Raw genomic sequence first — 16,651 nt, forward strand, 5'->3', positions numbered from 1 at the left:
TTGGAAAGAGGGACTCGTTTGGCCTTCTGCTATGCTTTAGTTGCCCCCCTCACTCCTGACTATGCACAAGGATCCAGATCTTGGGGTGATAGGCACTGGGGTGGAGGAGGGAGGTGTCAGCAGAGGTTCAGAGTGGAGGGTGCTCTTCAGCCACAGCAAACCCAGAGGTAGGAGGGGCAGTGTCTCCTGTCTGTAGACCCTCTCCGGCAGCCTCCTCTGCACAGGACACTGAGGAGACATCAAGGACAGGTGTAGCCTTGGCCTCCAAGAGCTCCCAGCTCAGGGACTCTGTGGCTGCTCCTTCGGGTCTGTCTGCCCTTTCCAAGGTGAGCACCAGCAGGACAAGGAGGTTTCTGATCCGTCTCTCTGCAGAGCCCAGCGCAGAGCCTGGCACACTGTGAGTAGTCAGAAAATGCCATTGAATGAATGAATGAATGGGTGAATGAATGAATAAATGTTTGCATGAGAAAATGCTGAAGAACGCAGGGGAGTGAAAAAAAGAGCGGAGTTTATGAAGGGAGGTTGAGGGGCTTGGAATCCAACTCAAGCAATCCCAGCTCGTGTAGTTACATGTCGTTTGCAGAGCACTGGGTTGGGGTCCTGTGCAGCCCCAGGAGACCCTGGACAGGGGTAGAGGGTGGACAGACAGGGACCCAGATAATCCACCATGACATGGAGTGGTATTAGCTCTTTATGGGAAATGCAAAGGGTAATGGCAAGAACTGGAAGAGCTGCTGCGATGGGATGGTATTTATGATAAGTCTCTGTGGACCAAACTTCTCACCTGGTTTGAACTTTGAGGAGCAGAGAGCAGGGTCTGCCGTGGGGGTCCAGGACGGGCTTGGAGCCTCAGTCTTCCCACCCTGGCCACCACCATGCGCCCTTCTCTCCAAGGATAGATGCTGTGCTAGAGGCCTGCAGCCTTTGTTGCTTAGTCTGCTTGTTCATTCATTCATTCACTCATTCAGTCATTTATCCATTGGCTTGGTCCTGTATTCACTCATCCAGCAAATATGTGCTGAGTGCCTCCTCTGTACCTGGCTTTGTGCCAGGTGTTGGGGCCACCCCTGTGAAGCACATGGCCACAGTCCCTGCCTTCATGGAGCTTTCAGACAAGTGTACAAAGCAATTCAACCTAGTAGGAAAGCCTCTGTGAGGGAACGAGGGCAGGGCCCTGTGGAGAGAGATAAGAGGGCTCCTGTCCTGGACCTGGGGAACTAAGAAAGACTTCCTGGACGAGGTAGCATTGACTCTGTCACCTGGGGAAAGAATAGCAGCCAGCCAGATGGCAGCGCATGGGGAGCAAGCAGTGATGGAGGGAGAGTGTTGCAGTCAGGAGGGGTAACATGCACAGAAGGGCTACAGCAGACTCCCCCAACCCTGAATCCCTGAGGAAGGGGGGTCCTTTCCCAACAAGTTTAAAGGAGATGAGGCAGAGGGTTCTCTTCTCTCTGAGCACATGCAAACTCGGAAGCTGGTCTTCCCGCCTTCATTCCTGATCTGGCCACCATCCCTGGAGTCCATCTGCTGTGGCAGTGACACCCACTGCCCAGGTAGCAGCTCCCAGCAGCCCCGTATCTGCAATCTTGGCCAGCATGCAGCCCTGACCCCACCAGCAGGTGTTCCTGCCGTGGGTCTGGATTGGGGGCTCACAGGCCCGTCTTCCCTCCTATCTCAGGAGTCTGGCCAAGCAAAGGTGAGCCCAGCCTGGCGACCTAAGAGGTAGTGAGAGATGCTTGACTGGGGACCCCAAGGGCCAGAAAGCACCAAGGCCCTAGCCCTGGGGAGGCCCCACCTGGTGCCTCCTCCCAGTACTTGCAGGCAGTGAGTGTCTGCTGGTGTGCCTGGTGATTCGGCTCAGTTGTGAGTTTGTGTGCTGTGGGATGGTGCGTATCTGGGCTCAGGTTGTCCACACATGCCCCTGTGAACAGACTCTCCCTGGGTCACCTTCGATGAATATTTCAAAATCGGGCCCCTTGGATCATTCTTGCATACGTGCAGTTTGCATGATATTTAGTTTTGCACCGAATCAAATCTGAGGCCCCTGTGAAATGAAACGAAACTACTCACCATGTTATCACGGTCCAGGAGTGCTCAGATTCAGGTGGCTTTCGTCAGGGTGAATGGACGGTGAAGCGGAGCTTGGCTCCTGCTCCTGGTGTCTGCTGCCCTCCGGGAGGAAGGGGACACTGGGGCGTCCTGGGGGCGCGGGGCGCTACTCTTGTTCTAGAGCAAGGCTGCGTGGGAGGCTGACATCCTGCAGTTGCTGGGTTGGAGCAGGGAGCCGAGCAGGGTTAATAGGGGATTAAATACATAACTTCCTGCCACGACGAAATCTGCTTAAAAAGATAGAGAAGCAGCCGAGGAGAGAGAAATGATCAATACACTTCCTGACAACTGCTGGTATCTTTTTCAGTCTCGCTATATCATTTTAAAGGTGGGTCGGTCATTAAAAGCTTATGTATATATATATAGATGTGATTTTTGTTGCTTTCCCTGATCGGGTGGACCAAGTTCAGATAAATCAATTACAGAAAATTAATCGTCCAGTCTGGGAGAAATGGAAGCACCACTTTACCATCTGGATTCTGGGGGAGAGGGCTGGGTCTTTACTCACAAAATACCCTCTCTCCTTGTGATGTCGCTGCTCTGGGCCACAGCCGCTCCCCCACACTGTGCTCACGCACTGCTTCACCCCCAGACCTGGGAAGCCAGCTTTTGGCGGGGCTGCATCCTCAGGAGCTGCAGACACAGAGCTGATGAGACTCTCCCCCCGACCCCCACCCCCAAGGTAGCCTGGGCACGGGAGCAGAGGAAGGCGTGAGCTCCCGAAGTCTCAGGACGTGCTGTGAGCAGTGTGCTAAGAGATCCAGGGAGACTCCATGGGTTTCTGAAGCCTGGGGAAAGTCCCAGAAGGCTTCCTGGAGCAGGTGAAAGCAGGATGGAATCTAGAGGATGGATGTGAGCTGGCACATAGGGAAAGACAGGGATGGGTTGCCAAGGGATTTGGAGAGCTGTCCTCCTTCGCTGTCTGCACTGTTACAAAGCGGGTGGGGGACCAGTGACTTTTTCCAAACTGAGCACCTCCTTCTCACTCATGCCCAGGCCCTCACCACCAGGAGAATTTGGCTCCCAGATATTTGCTTTGTGGTTCAGGAGTTTGTTCTCACCCTTTGTTTTTCTCCATCTTCTCTGACCCACATTAGGCAGAGGGAGTTGTCGGTTTTCAAGCTACTCTCATCTACATTTTGGGGGAGAAGTGACCCACCAGCCCAGTGGCAGAGTGGCTGCCTGTGTGGCAGCCCTGCAGGACACCTGGATGGCCTTGTACTCAGAATCTAGCAACTTGCCTGAAGTAGTAATGTGGCTCCCACAGGCGGTGTGAGGCGTGTATTTTAAGTGTAAGGCACACAGGTTACTATGTGCTTTCTGAGCCCTTCTTTTGCCCCAAATACAAACGCCATACTCCTTGGATTGGCAGGGGCAGTCCTTGGATCTGCACCCAGCCGGCTGCTTCAGCCCCATCTCCCCTCTTCTACCCAGGACATTCCATGCCTGGTCCACATTTTGCACATGCTGTTCTGCCTGTTCCCTGTGCCTCCCTCCTCTCTCTACCTGCTCAGAGCTCAGTCGAGGCTGGCCTCTTCCCAGTCCTTATCTCCATGGCTCCCCTTTCCTTCTTCCTGCTGTCTGCCTACCCCACTGCCCCCAGCCTCCACGGCTCACTTGACCCTGTTGTATTGCCTTTGTGGGTCTGCGTATCTCCCCCTTTCTGGGCTGGCTTTCAAAGGCAAGCACTTGGTCTTGCTCGTAGATCTCTAGATCTCCATCACGTCCCGCCACACGGGCACATTTCAGAATGTGTTTAAATGATATGAGTCCCAGCTTGCAGACACACCAATAAAGTTGGCAGCGAGTGGGCTTTTATTAACTGCTTTTACATGCGTTGGTGGTGTGGTGGTTCAGAGCTCAGCTGCTAACCAAAAGGTCGGTGGTTTGAATCCACCAGCTGCTCCTTGGGAACCCTATGGGTCAGTTCTACTCTGTCCTATAGGTTTGCTATGAGTCGGAATCGACTCAATGGCAACAGGTTTGGTTTTTGGGTTTTTGGCGCCTCAAATCTGCCCTTCAGCTCTTTTCATTTATTCTATCAGGCTAAGGTCCTTCCTGGATCTAGAAAGCTATGTTAAATGCCCTGGTCTGCGCTGGAGGAAGGTAATGGCACATGAAGGGCTTTTACAGCTCAAGAGCCATATTTCATCTTCCACGATCCCATTTGCTTTTCTTAAAACCCTGTGATGTGAGTAGGGCAATTAGTATCAGTCCATTTTAGAGATCAAGAAACTGAGGCTCTGACAGGTGACTGAGTGGCCTATAATGACACAGATACCAGGGAAAGAGCTGTACCTTGGGTGCACGTGAATGGGGCTTTAAATATTATTCTCCTCCCATTGGTCCAGGCTCATCGGGGAAATAACCCACCCTTATAGAGACTAAGAAAACAGAAAAGTCTGTAACTAAAGTTTTGTGTGACCCTTTGAGAAACAGACTTGCCATGTGTCCAGATTCGCAGTGCCCCACACTCCCACCCTGCTCACACCAGCCCTTGAGGTCCTCTGGGAAACGTATTGCATCTTCCCACTTCCAGGCACATGTGTTTGTGAGGCCTCCTGCTCCTTGTCTCCTTGAACTTGCCCATGGCTCGGGCTTTCTTGTCTCCACTCACTTTGCAGATGAAGGAGCTGGCAACTGGCTGTCAGTATCCAACATGGCGTGGACATCAAAAGCCAGCCTGCCCACTAGCATGTCTTCTTTGGGCTTCACAGTTAGGAACGCTTGTGTGACTTAGTCTTTCTGAGCCCCAGTTTCCTTATTAGTATGAAAATAATAATAACTAAAAAAACCAAAATAATAACTAAAAAAATCACCGTCTAGTTGATTCCAACTCATAGCAACCCTGTAGGACAGAGTAGAACTGCCCCATCACATTTCTAAGGCTGTAATCTTTAGAGAAGCAGACTGCCACATCTTCCTCCCAAGGAGAGGCTGGTGGGTTTGAACTACCAACGTTTTACTTAGTAGCCAATTGCTTAAGCACTGTGCCACCAGGGCTCTGGAAATACTAATAGTGCTTACCAAGTAGGCTGTGTGAGGCCAAAATGAGATCAGAATTGTAAGGTACCTAGCACAGTGTTGGCCCATGATGACACGATGATGATGAGGAAGATGACGTCTATGAGGAATAAGATGGCGATGAGAATGTGTTTGCTGATGAAGATGGTGATGATGAAGAAGATGTTGGTGATGGTGAAGGTGATGATGGTGATTGTTATTTTTTTATTGAGAACTTACCCTGCTTGGCAAGTGCATGGTCTTGATCCCCATCCCATGTGAGCTTGTTTTTTTTTTTTTTTTTCTCTTTTTCATTTATGTTTTTTATTGAACTTTAGATGAAGGTTTACAGAATAAGCTAATTTATCACCAAGCACTTAGTACACATGTTGTTGTATGACATTGGTTAACAACCCCATGACATGTCAACACTCTCCCTTCCCAACCCTGGGCTCCCTATTACCAGCTTTCCTGTTCCCTCCTGCCCCAGAGCTGGTGTGCCCCTTTAGTCTCGTTTTGTTCCATGGGCCTGTTCAATCTTTGGCTCAAGGGTGAACCTCAGGAGTGACCTCATTAGTGAGCTGAAAGGGTGTCTGGTGGCCATACTCTCAGGGTTTCTCCAGTCTCTGTCAGGCCAGCAAGTTTGGTCTTTCTTTTTGAGTTAGAATTTTGTTCTACATTTTTCTCCAGCCCTGTCTGGGACTTTCAACTGTGATCCTGTCAGAGCAGTCAGTGGTGGTAGTCGGGCACCATCTAGTTGTACTGGACTCAGTCTGGTGGAGGCTGTGGCAGATGTGGACCATTAGTCCTTTGGACTAATCTTTCCCTTGTGTCTTAATTCGTCTTCATTCTTCCCTGGTGAGCTTGTTTTAATTCCATTGCCAGCACCTATTTCTGGCTTTGCATAATGTGGGCAGTGACTTGGGGACTCATACCAGAAGTCTTCTCTACTCTGAGATGACCAGAAGAAACCTCTGTGGAGGTTTAGCCTTTTCCATCTGATGTGCAGTTTCAACCCAGATTTAAAAGCCAACATGGTTGGAAAGACCTTTTTGGCCTTGAAAATTTTGAAGTCAGCCAAAGTCTCCAAGGAGATGACATTTTTATTCCTCTTTTCCTTTTTCGATTCTGCCAACTTTTATCCCGCCAATACAGAAGCTGCTTGGACTGCCTGAAACCGTGCTCTAAGCCAGCCCAGTTGAGTCTCGCTCATCACTGGAGGCAGCGAGGGCCTTGATGTTGGCCAACATTCCATGCACAAGGCGAAATTTGGGAGTTTCACCATACTCTCCAACTTGACTCTCCTGGCTACATGGTCAGCATACTCCACAGCCAGATTTGAATATAACGTTTTCATTAATAAATTCAACGAGGGTTTAACTATTTCTGGCCCTGTCTCACAGCATTGTCTACACATCAGTCAAAATGGAACGGGTCAACTGTGCTGCCCTTCCACTTAACCATTGATCATCTGGCAAGTTAACCACTCAGGACCCTGCCCACCTCAGTAATGCTGGTGATGTAATTTGTTTGGATGCCCAAATGTCACCAGCGTTGATTGTAAGAGATGAAAAAAATGCACTTGCTCAGCATAGCAAGCTCTAGGCCAAAATGTAAGCATGAAATCTCTGGTTTATTTTTGTAATAATGTTTACAGCTGTTTAATGACCCTGAAAAGGTTCAGTAGTCTGGTGTTCCGTATTTCAGGAGTGTGTTATGCTTATAACAACCTTAGTTAAACAGCTTAAGCTACAACAATGGGAAAAAAAATGAGTATTTAATAAAAAGCCATTGCATCTTAGGTGAAGTTGTCTTGAATTCTGCTTCCCCTAGGTATAAGAAAGGAAGGGGGTGCATGGAGGAGGACCAAGGGTTTTCCTCTTTTGAGCCCCCTGGAAAGGGGTTTTCCTGTGGTCAACTGCATGTTTCAACAATATTTTGTGTGAAGTCCTCAATGATATTTGGAGCCTTTCCTTGGTGTGAGCCCAAGTCCCTCCCTTTGGCCCCGCAACTGAGAGTTGAGGGGTCCTGAGAGGTTTCTGAGACAGCAGCACTTTCAGCCACAGTCTTCATACAAAAGGGAATATTTAGTTGTGCTGAGCTAGACAGTAATATTCGATTTTTAAAAAATCTGGTTGAAATTGTTATTTCAAAAGTCATTTTATTTCCCAGCTATTCTTTTTCGTGGTATAAGGATAAAGCTCTTTCACGTAACTTACTGGCAAGATCTATACTTTTTGGACTGTTCATAGGATTATCTTTTTTTTTGTCCCCATGCTGGCAAAATGAAACTGTGTTTTTGTGTAAAATTTATTTAGACTCGTAACAGCTGGCATTTCTGGTGTCCTCATAGTTTTAAATTTCATTTCCAGTGAAAGATACAATTAGGTTCTCTACCGGAAGAGTTAAGTGAACACTTTTGTCATTGATGTCACAGGAAATAGTCTTGAAGGCAGAAATGCAAAATCGAAATAACCATTAGCACCCTCCAAGGCGCCTGGACGGCTCACTGTACCTGCGACGGTGTGCTGAGATAATCTGTTCACCCACTGGTGGCTGGGAGATGCTGGGACTGCCCTCCCTCATCATGAAATGTGGAATTGCACAGCTCAGGAAGAAAACCTCTGGCACTCAGAAGCTTTTCCCTGAGGGCCCCTTCTTGTGGTCAGAGGTGGGGCCCAGTTATTTTTACACCGTGCTGAGGAATGACATGCAGCCAAGACTCAGGCCCAAGCTGGCTCATCACCAAGCTTCACTGTCCTGTTGGGTGCCAGCAGTACCTCACGGTGACCTTGGTGCTCAGGGGAGGGCCAGGACTGGGATGGAATGTAGGAGCGTTTCCATGTCTGAGTGAGGATGTACCAGACACAGCATTTCCTGTGGACGTCCGCTGTCCACCTTCAGTAAGGGCATTCGGCTGCCTTTCCACAGTCAGGTATATTACGTATTCATGGGTTCCTTCCATCTGTCAACCATCGTCTCCCTTTTATGCTTCAAGCTGGGGCCGTGGGATCTACAGCAAGCTGTTTTCAGCAGTTGAGTAGTTTGTTTCCTTGCTTTTAATTGTGCTAAGTGGTTTTCTATCTAGGTGAGTGGTTGTACAGGTTACTCAAAAGGCCCTGCATGCCTTCTGCTGGTTCCTAACTGTTAGATGTGGGCCCTTGAGCTCCTGGAGAATGGGGTGCTGAGTCCAGAGCCAGGTGCCCTGCAGGTGCCTGCTATAAGCTTTGCTGCTGAGTGAAGAAAGGTCTGGGCATGTCAGCAAAAGTGTTCCCCGGGGATTGTCACCATGCGGGCATGCCCTGTGTGTGGAGGTGCATATCTGCCCTGTTTGTCAGCACATGGGGTCGGGGGCGGCTGTGACAGGTAGGCCCTGGTTTGGCAAGTGTCCCCTTCAGGGACATGGATAGGCATTCACTGTGGGGGACCCAGAGGGAAGCCATTCTCCCGTGCTTGCTCCCTGGAGGCCTGGGTGAAAGTAGTAATAACACCTTCCATAAGAATGCCAGGTTCTCTGCAGGGAGCTCACCTCCTCCGGCCCAGGCCCCGCAAGCACTTAAGGCAGAAGCTGGACCCCATCCTTTCACAGTAGGATTCTGTCCCTTGGTTTCCCAATGTATGCATTTGGATATGTTTCTAGAGTGCTACCAGTTAGGGAATCTCCACTCCTCGTTCAACACAGACGTGCGTAGTGTACACATACACGTGCACACACACAGGTGCACACACACGTACACACACAGTTCTCTATGCAGCAGCTGCACGTGGTTTCTTGCTTCTCTGAACTTTGGATTCAGCCTCTCAGGTACTTTTTCTTTGCTTCCCTGTTATTTGTGGCCTTGCTGGGACAGTCCCCTGAGACTCAGATGCTCTTGAGGGCAGGTACATAGAAGGCTCCTGGCCAATATTTACCGAATAGCTGAGTTAAGGGGTAAATGAATTCTGGATGGGGAAGTGTCAAGGCTGGAGAAATTGGGGCCAACCAGGTTTTGCGAGTCCCAGGCTGGGCCCGAGGCCAGTTCGTCCTGCCTCAACTGCTTTGGCCCGGGGACAGCACACCAATTACTCCATGCTCTTTCCAGGAACTCACTCTCTCTTCTTCCTCTGAGTCAGGAGCAGGCACTGGTTATGACTGTTCCATCGCAGTGGCTGTGGCTGCACCTGGAGGTGGAATCCTGGAATGTTGGGGCATAGAGGCTCCGTGATGCTCATCTGGTGTGGTCCTGCTTCATAGGAGGCTCTGCCCAAGCTTTTCCCCCACTGACTCTACTGACACCCATGCCTAGAGGGGCAGAGGCCTGCAATCCCCAGGGTTTCTCCTGGCAGCTGACCAGCACCCCTGAAACCCTGACGTCTCACAGGGACCCCGTGATGAGCAGTTGAGTTCTGAAGGAGATTATTGCTCTCCCTCTGCCTCCTAGTCCATCAGCTGAGCTATCAGCAGTGGCCTAAGCCTGGGATGGTCTCCACGGGCACATAGGATGAGGGACCTGGTGGTGGGGGTAGCTTTCATTTGGTGGCTTCTGGGTCTCCAGGTCTGGGTGGTAGCCAAAGACCCTTCTAACTCTTGATAAATTCTAATTGTGAATGCTTTAAGACTTGTCCAAAAGCCGAGCTCGGGCCACATGAGTTTGGAGTGAGGGTAGTTCTATGTGGCTGGATGTTGCTTTTGCGCTGTGTTTACAGTGTAGGAGTCTGTACAGTGATTCCTCTATTCAGTCGGTACATACTGACCCTACAAGGAGCCAGCACTGCTCCAGGCCCAGGGACCTCATCTGTGACCAAGGCAGACACAATCGCTACCCTCACAGAAAAGGGTGAACAACAAGCTTTGCCACAGTGGTAAGTGCTATGAAGAAGAAAATAAGGTGACGAGGTAGAAGGGGAATAGGGAGTGTTGACTTCAGATGGGGTGGTCAGAGAAGGCGATCTCTGAGCTGAGACCTGAATGATAGGAAGGAGCCAACTCTGAAGAGCTGGGGTAGCATATTCTAGCACATTCTATCTCTCTTCAGCTGGGGGTCTCAGTGATGGCATCTGACGACCAGTTACTTAAAAGGGTTTAAGAAGCTTTGTCGATTCTGAGAAAAAAAATTATTTGAACAGAATAAAGAAAATTCTGTAGTCAGACTGAACTTGAAAACTCACCGTGTTCATTATCTGACAAGCTGAGCATTACTGGTTCAGCATGAACGGGGAGGAGGGGGTGCCTGGAAGGATGGTCTTCAACTCGATGCCCCCTCATCCAACCTGATTTGTAGTCTTGCTGCATTGCACATTCTGCCTCCTCTCCCTCTGCTGAATTTGCGTCAGCTCATCAGCGGCAACCTGAAAATAGCCCATCTTCCTGGACTCATGTCTTCTGAGCTGGCCAATTGGGCAGTTGTTGGAAGTGGGCCAACCACGTTGGCTCTGGACTTTCCAAACTTCCACAGAGCTATTGGGTGGAATTCTGAGCACTCCCATGTGGCTTCAGGGTCATGCCCCCTGTTTGCTCAGGAGAGGAGCCAGCACAGCTGAACAGGGCTAGGAAGGTGGAGAAAGGGCCGTGGTCAGGGCCCTGGGAGCCATCATCCCAGCCTGAGTGGTCCTGCTTCTTCAGCTACTCCCTGCAGGGTGGTGGGTGGGAGAATGCTGGGCTGTCCAGTCTTGTCCACTGTGGGCCTTCAGTGCCAAGGACAGGGTCAGGCACACAGTGGGAACTCAGCAAATCTGTTGAATGAATGTGAGAATCTCTGTGAGAAATCACTACTTTCTGACCAGTCTTCAAAATGGGCTTCTTCTTCCTTTTTTTTTGGTTAATGCAGACTGACACCTGAAACAATAAGGAAAGATGGCAAAATGGAAGCTTCTTTTACTGCAGGAGAGCATGTGCCTCTGTGTGTGTGTGTGTGTGTGTGTGAACATGGACATTCAAGGGTGGACAGTTACCTGCACCGCCCATGTAGCCCCTCTGCCTCCTGGAAACAAACATCTGTGTTGCTTTCCTTCCTCTCCCCTGCAAGGTGGAATCGCAGCCCCTTTCCTCTTGCCAGGGAAGCAGGACTCCCACTGGAGACCATCCATGCCAGGCATAGTTGGCCTGGTGGGAGGCCCTGCAGACCACAGCCCCAGTCCCTGCCAGGGCTGAATGTACTTCCTCCACAGTTGAGCTCTGTCCCCACAGGCCCAGGAATCAGTCCTGGCTGGGGCTGAGTGCTGCTCCTGGACCACCTGGCTGGCCAACACATTTCAACATTGGGATAAAAAGAGGATGGATGTGCAAAACCCATTCCAATGGCAGGAAACACATTTGGACTCCTTCAGGCAGAAGGCAGGTCTGGAAGTAGAAGGACGGGAGACAGGGGCTCATTGTCTTTCAAAGTACAGCTCCCACACGTTCTGAGGTGGAAGGGGCCCTCCTCTCCCCCACCCCTGAGTGATCTGGATTTCTCTTCTCTGCATGGCTGGAGAAGGGGCAAGAAGGACCATTAAAGACAATTACGCAGGCCAGCTTTGAGTGGTAGTATTTAACAAACAGCTCTGAGTTCTCATTTTCTGCAAAACACATACTGCAGGTACAATTTGTACTCATTACTGTATATTGGGAAAGTTATTAAAAACACTCAAACTTGGTGAGACTTCCTATGGCATCGTCCCCGGATTTTAATTGGTTTTTATCTAGTTCTATAAAAGATCTCTTTAAGCCCAATCAAAGTCCCTGCCTCAGCTCTCTTGCCGGTTGAAGGACAGGGAGAGACCATGGTAGGTGTGAAATTTTTACCTCCATCCAATCCACACAGTCTCAACAATCAATTAAGATTCCGTCATGAGATAATTCATACTTCTCTTGATGGGCACAGTTACCAAATGACAAAATAACAGTGTTTCGTAACAGAAGGGTTAAATCTTAATCTCAGAGGTTTGCAAAGCCGCTGCTCGCAGTCTCCTTAAAATTTAATATACCTCGTTAATGCTTCCTTGCAAACACTGAAGGATTTTTATGATTATAATCATGTGTTACAGCACCTAGTACTGTTTCTAAGCAGCATACTAATCAGCTTAATGAGATATTACTGCACTTTTTGTTGACTAAAGCAAAATCCCTTTTATTGTTCTAAAGCCTGTCCTGTCCTTTATTTTTTCCCAAAACATTATCTTGTTTTATTATGTACCAGTAAATATCATGCCATTGGTTTTTTTTTTTTTTTTTTTTTCCTTTCTTTTTCTGGCCACATCATAAAATGATCTCTTTCATCTCAGACTGGCGAATGTATTGAATATTGTAAATGGAAACAAAAGTTCCAAGGGAGAGTTGGTTTGGTCTTGCAGTGAAAGCCATTTTGCTCAAAGGCAAACTTTTGGATTGAACCAACAGGTACAGGTGCCACAAAAGGGGCAGAGGGGAGAAAAGTTAAACACGTAGACCCTTGATTTGTTATTAGGTGTTGGAAGTGGTAAAACATTAATAATTTAAATGCAAATGAATAATTGCAGTCTGTAAATAGAAAATACAAGGAAGACTATCTCTCCCCAAAACAAGTTGGAGGAGCAATGCCATATTGCATAATTGGCATTTAATAATTCATTTTTTTTTATTATTGTTTTTTGACTATAATTCCTTAGCATTTTTATGTGTAGGTAAGGCATGAAATGCAAATTTCCCGCCAGCTGATGCTGTTGATTCATTGCCACCCGGTGCCAGGCACACATCTGAACTCTGTCTTTACTTTCAGGGATGGAAGAAGCAAGTCTGTGCCTTGGAGTGTCCTCGGCGGCGCCGGAAACTGAGCCCCACCTGAGCGGCCCGGTCCTCAACGGCCAGTATGCCATGAGTCAGAAGTTGCACCAGATCACCTCACAGCTGAGCCATGCCTTCCCGGAGCTGCATGCGCGGTCCAACCCGGAGGAGAAGACCCCTGCGTCCCTGGACGAGAAGGCCCACGTGCCGATGAGCGGCCAGCCCATGGGCAGTCAGATGGCACTCCTGGCCAACCAGCTCGGCCGGGAGGTGGACACCAGCCTCAACGGGCGGGTGGACCTGCAGCAGTTCCTCAACGGGCAGAACCTGGGTATCATGTCCCAGATGAGCGACATCGAGGACGATGCCCGCAAAAACCGCAAGTACCCCTGTCCCCTCTGCGGCAAGCGCTTCCGCTTCAACAGCATCCTGTCCCTGCACATGCGTACTCACACCGGCGAGAAGCCCTTCAAGTGCCCCTACTGCGACCACCGGGCGGCTCAGAAGGGGAACCTGAAGATCCACCTGCGCACCCACAAGCTGGGCAACCTGGGCAAGGGGCGCGGGCGGGTGCGCGAGGAGAACCGTCTGCTGCACGAGCTGGAGGAGAGGGCTATCCTCCGGGACAAGCAGATGAAGGGCAGCCTGCTGCAGCCCCGGCCAGACCTGAAGCCCCCGCCGCACGCCCAGCAGGCCCCACTGGCCGCCTGCAACCTGGCCCTGCCCGCCAACCACAGCCTGCCCGACGTTGCCCACCCCGTGCCCTCGCCCAAGCCGGCCAGCGTGCAGGAAGACGCGGTGGCCCCGGCGGCGGGCTTCCGCTGCACCTTCTGCAAGGGCAAGTTCAAGAAGCGGGAGGAGCTGGACCGTCACATCCGCATCCTGCACAAACCCTACAAGTGCACGCTGTGCGACTTCGCCGCCTCGCAGGAGGAGGAGCTGATCAGCCACGTGGAGAAGGCCCACATCACTGCCGAGTCGGCCCAGGGCCAGGGCCCCAACGGCGGCGGGGAGCAGGCAGCCAACGAGTTCCGCTGCGAGGTGTGCGGCCAGGTTTTCAGCCAGGCCTGGTTCCTCAAGGGCCACATGCGGAAGCACAAAGACTCCTTCGAGCACTGCTGCCAGATCTGCGGCCGGCGCTTCAAAGAGCCCTGGTTCCTGAAGAACCACATGAAGGTGCACCTCAACAAGCTGTCGGTGAAGAACAAGTCCCCCGGCGACCCCGAGGTGCCCGTGCCGGTGGGCGGCATGTCACAGGACGCCCACGCCAACCTGTATTCCAGGTACCTCTCCTGCCTGCAGAGCGGCTTCGTGGCCCCAGACAAGGCAAGCCTGAGCGAGCCCAGCCAGCTCTACGGCAAAGGCGAGCTGCCCACGAAGGAGAAGGAGGTCCTGGGGAAGCTGCTGTCTCCCATCTCCAGCATGGCCCACGGCGTCCCCGAGGGGGACAAGCACTCCCTCCTGGGCTGCCTCAACCTGGTGCCACCGCTGAAGTCCAGCTGCATCGAGCGGCTACAGGCGGCGGCCAAAGCGGCAGAGATGGACCCGGTGAACAGCTACCAGGCTTGGCAGCTCATGGCCAGGGGCATGGCCATGGAGCATGGCTTCTTGTCTAAAGAGCAGCAGCTACAGCGCAACCACGAAGACACTTTGGCCAGCGCCGGGGTGATGTTCGATAAGGAGAAGCGGGAGTACGTGGTAGTGGGAGCAGATGGCTCCAGACAGAAAATGCCTGCTGATCTGGTACACGGCACTAAAGTGGCCAATCCGAGAGACCTGCCGAGTAAGCTCGACCCCTTGGAAGGCAGTCGGGATTTTTTGTCACACGGGCTGAACCAGGCGCTCGATTACAACCTGCAGGGTCACGGCAACATGAAGGAGAAGCCCACCGAGTGCCCCGACTGCGGCCGGGTGTTCCGCACCTACCACCAGGTGGTCGTGCACTCCCGGGTCCACAGGCGGGACCGCAAGGGCGACGAGGACGGGCTGCACGCCTGCCTGGACGAGAGGCGTGGCTCCGGCAGCGACCAGGAGTCCCAGTCGGTGAGCCGCTCCACCACGCCCGGCTCCTCCAACGTCACCGAGGAGAGCGGGCTCGGCGGCGGCCTCTCCCAGACCGGGAGCGCCCAGGAGGACAGCCCGCACCCCTCCTCGCCGTCCTCCTCAGGTAGGCCGGCGGGCAAGATGGCGGCGCCCCTGGGCAACGGGCGCTCTCGGGTAGGCCCTTGGGGCTGGCCGGTGCCGCGCTCGGCCTCGGCTGCGGAGGGGCCCGGCTGCTCTTCAGAGCCCGAGCTGAGGTCGCGTGGTTGGATGGAGTGTGATGGGTGGGTTGGGCTGTCCTCACACAGGCAAGGCTGTCGTTTAAACTCTTGGTCTTCTCTTGAACAATGGCTACAAGGGAAGTGAGTTGACCCTCCTGCCTGTGGTGGAGATGGCTGGGCGCTCTTTTTCCAATCGGTCATTAACTGCAAATCCACTGCATTGCACAGCCCATGTCATGCCCCGACCCCACCTGCCACTGCTCCTCTCTGGAGCCTGGGCTGGCTTTGGCCTCCATCCATGGTGTGAGTATGCAAGTTGACACCCTGCCATCTCTCCTTAGAAGTGTATTCGTATAATTCTCTCACCTGGGCACCCCAGGCTCCTTCCTTACACCAAGCCTACCTTCTCTCCCCTTCCAAAATGACAACGTGGCCCACCTGTCGGCCCGTCTTACCTGGAGAACCATGGCACTTCCCTCTGACGGTTTAGGAAAGCACAGAGGTTTGAAACACAGATGCGCGGCTGCCTGCCTGAAATCGTACTGTGTTCCACGGGTAATACAGCTCTGGGGTCTAAAATAGCTAAGCAGAAAAATCTGTCATCAGAATGTCTGTGAGATGCTGAAGCTTCCTGGCCCAGTATGGGGGAAAAAAAAAAAAAAAAACAGTAGCCTAAGATGGCTAAGTTAAAATCACTACCTAACAGCAGGTAAGGTGTTGCCTCTGTCCATATTTCCAAGGCCCCTTACTAATGGATAGTAAATTGAAAGTTATATCTCTAGCCTTTTGTAAAGAAAGCACCTCGCTAATACTGTAATCATTCTGCAGCCTAACAACAGAGGAAATCATGCCATAACAAATACCCTGTTACTAATGGCAACATTGATTTCTGCAATCAGCCATTAAGTCTGGGAAATGAAAGACAGTTTGAGGCACCTCAAGGCACTGCCTTGCCCACTGTTAAAGATGTGGCAGCAGACTGCTGAGGGTCATTTTTTTTTTTTTTTTAAGTTTTTTCTTCTCTCGCTCTCTCCTTTTTCCCTCCTTCACAGTTTTTTCTTCACAGTTTCAATGGATATTTTAGCATTGGAGGCAATTCCCTACTACAGTTATTAAGTGTATGCCAGTTTAGTTTTGTTGTTATTGCCATGCTTCAGTATACCCTTCTTCTAGGACAAAATTAATCTGAAAATAAAGCGGGAGTCTGCTGGCTTATTACAGACCAGTAAAGAATTGTTAAGACACGTAAATCTGAACGGCGCATTCCAGAGATTCCGATAGCATTTAATGCTGCTGCTTAAATACCCATGAAACGCTGTCTACTTCTGGACCCCTAGACTCGTTTGCGATTTATTGCTGGTGAGACACTTGAGAAGAGTCCAACCAGGGACCTGAGTACCATGGAAGGGTGAGGTCCTGCTACACGGAGCGACGGCTACAGGGAACACGCTAAGACACAAGGGAAGGAAGGGCCCTCAAGCTTCACTCCCTGCTCTTGGGAGCTCTCGGCAGCAAAGTGCCAGGCCTCTCACTGCCGGAAGGGCTAGTTTCTGGGCTC

The 16,651-nt window shown here is 51.2% G+C and overlaps 1 protein-coding gene across 5 annotated transcripts in view; it reads left to right on the forward strand.

Moving 5' to 3' along the window:
* The window catches only part of ZNF536 (zinc finger protein 536), a 351,144-nt gene that overhangs the window by 214,892 nt on the left and 119,601 nt on the right, over positions 1 to 16,651 (forward strand). For all 5 annotated transcript variants that reach the window (XM_049863979.1, XM_049863975.1, XM_049863978.1 and 2 more), the window contains one exon: positions 12,828 to 14,999. In XM_049863979.1, the coding sequence (XP_049719936.1) occupies positions 12,830 to 14,999 (2,170 nt within the window). In that variant the 5' untranslated portion in view covers positions 12,828 to 12,829. The remainder of the gene's footprint in view (positions 1 to 12,827; positions 15,000 to 16,651) is intronic.

This window comes from Elephas maximus, chromosome 21 (genome assembly GCF_024166365.1).
Source record: "Elephas maximus indicus isolate mEleMax1 chromosome 21, mEleMax1 primary haplotype, whole genome shotgun sequence".
Taxonomy (NCBI): domain Eukaryota; kingdom Metazoa; phylum Chordata; class Mammalia; order Proboscidea; family Elephantidae; genus Elephas; species Elephas maximus.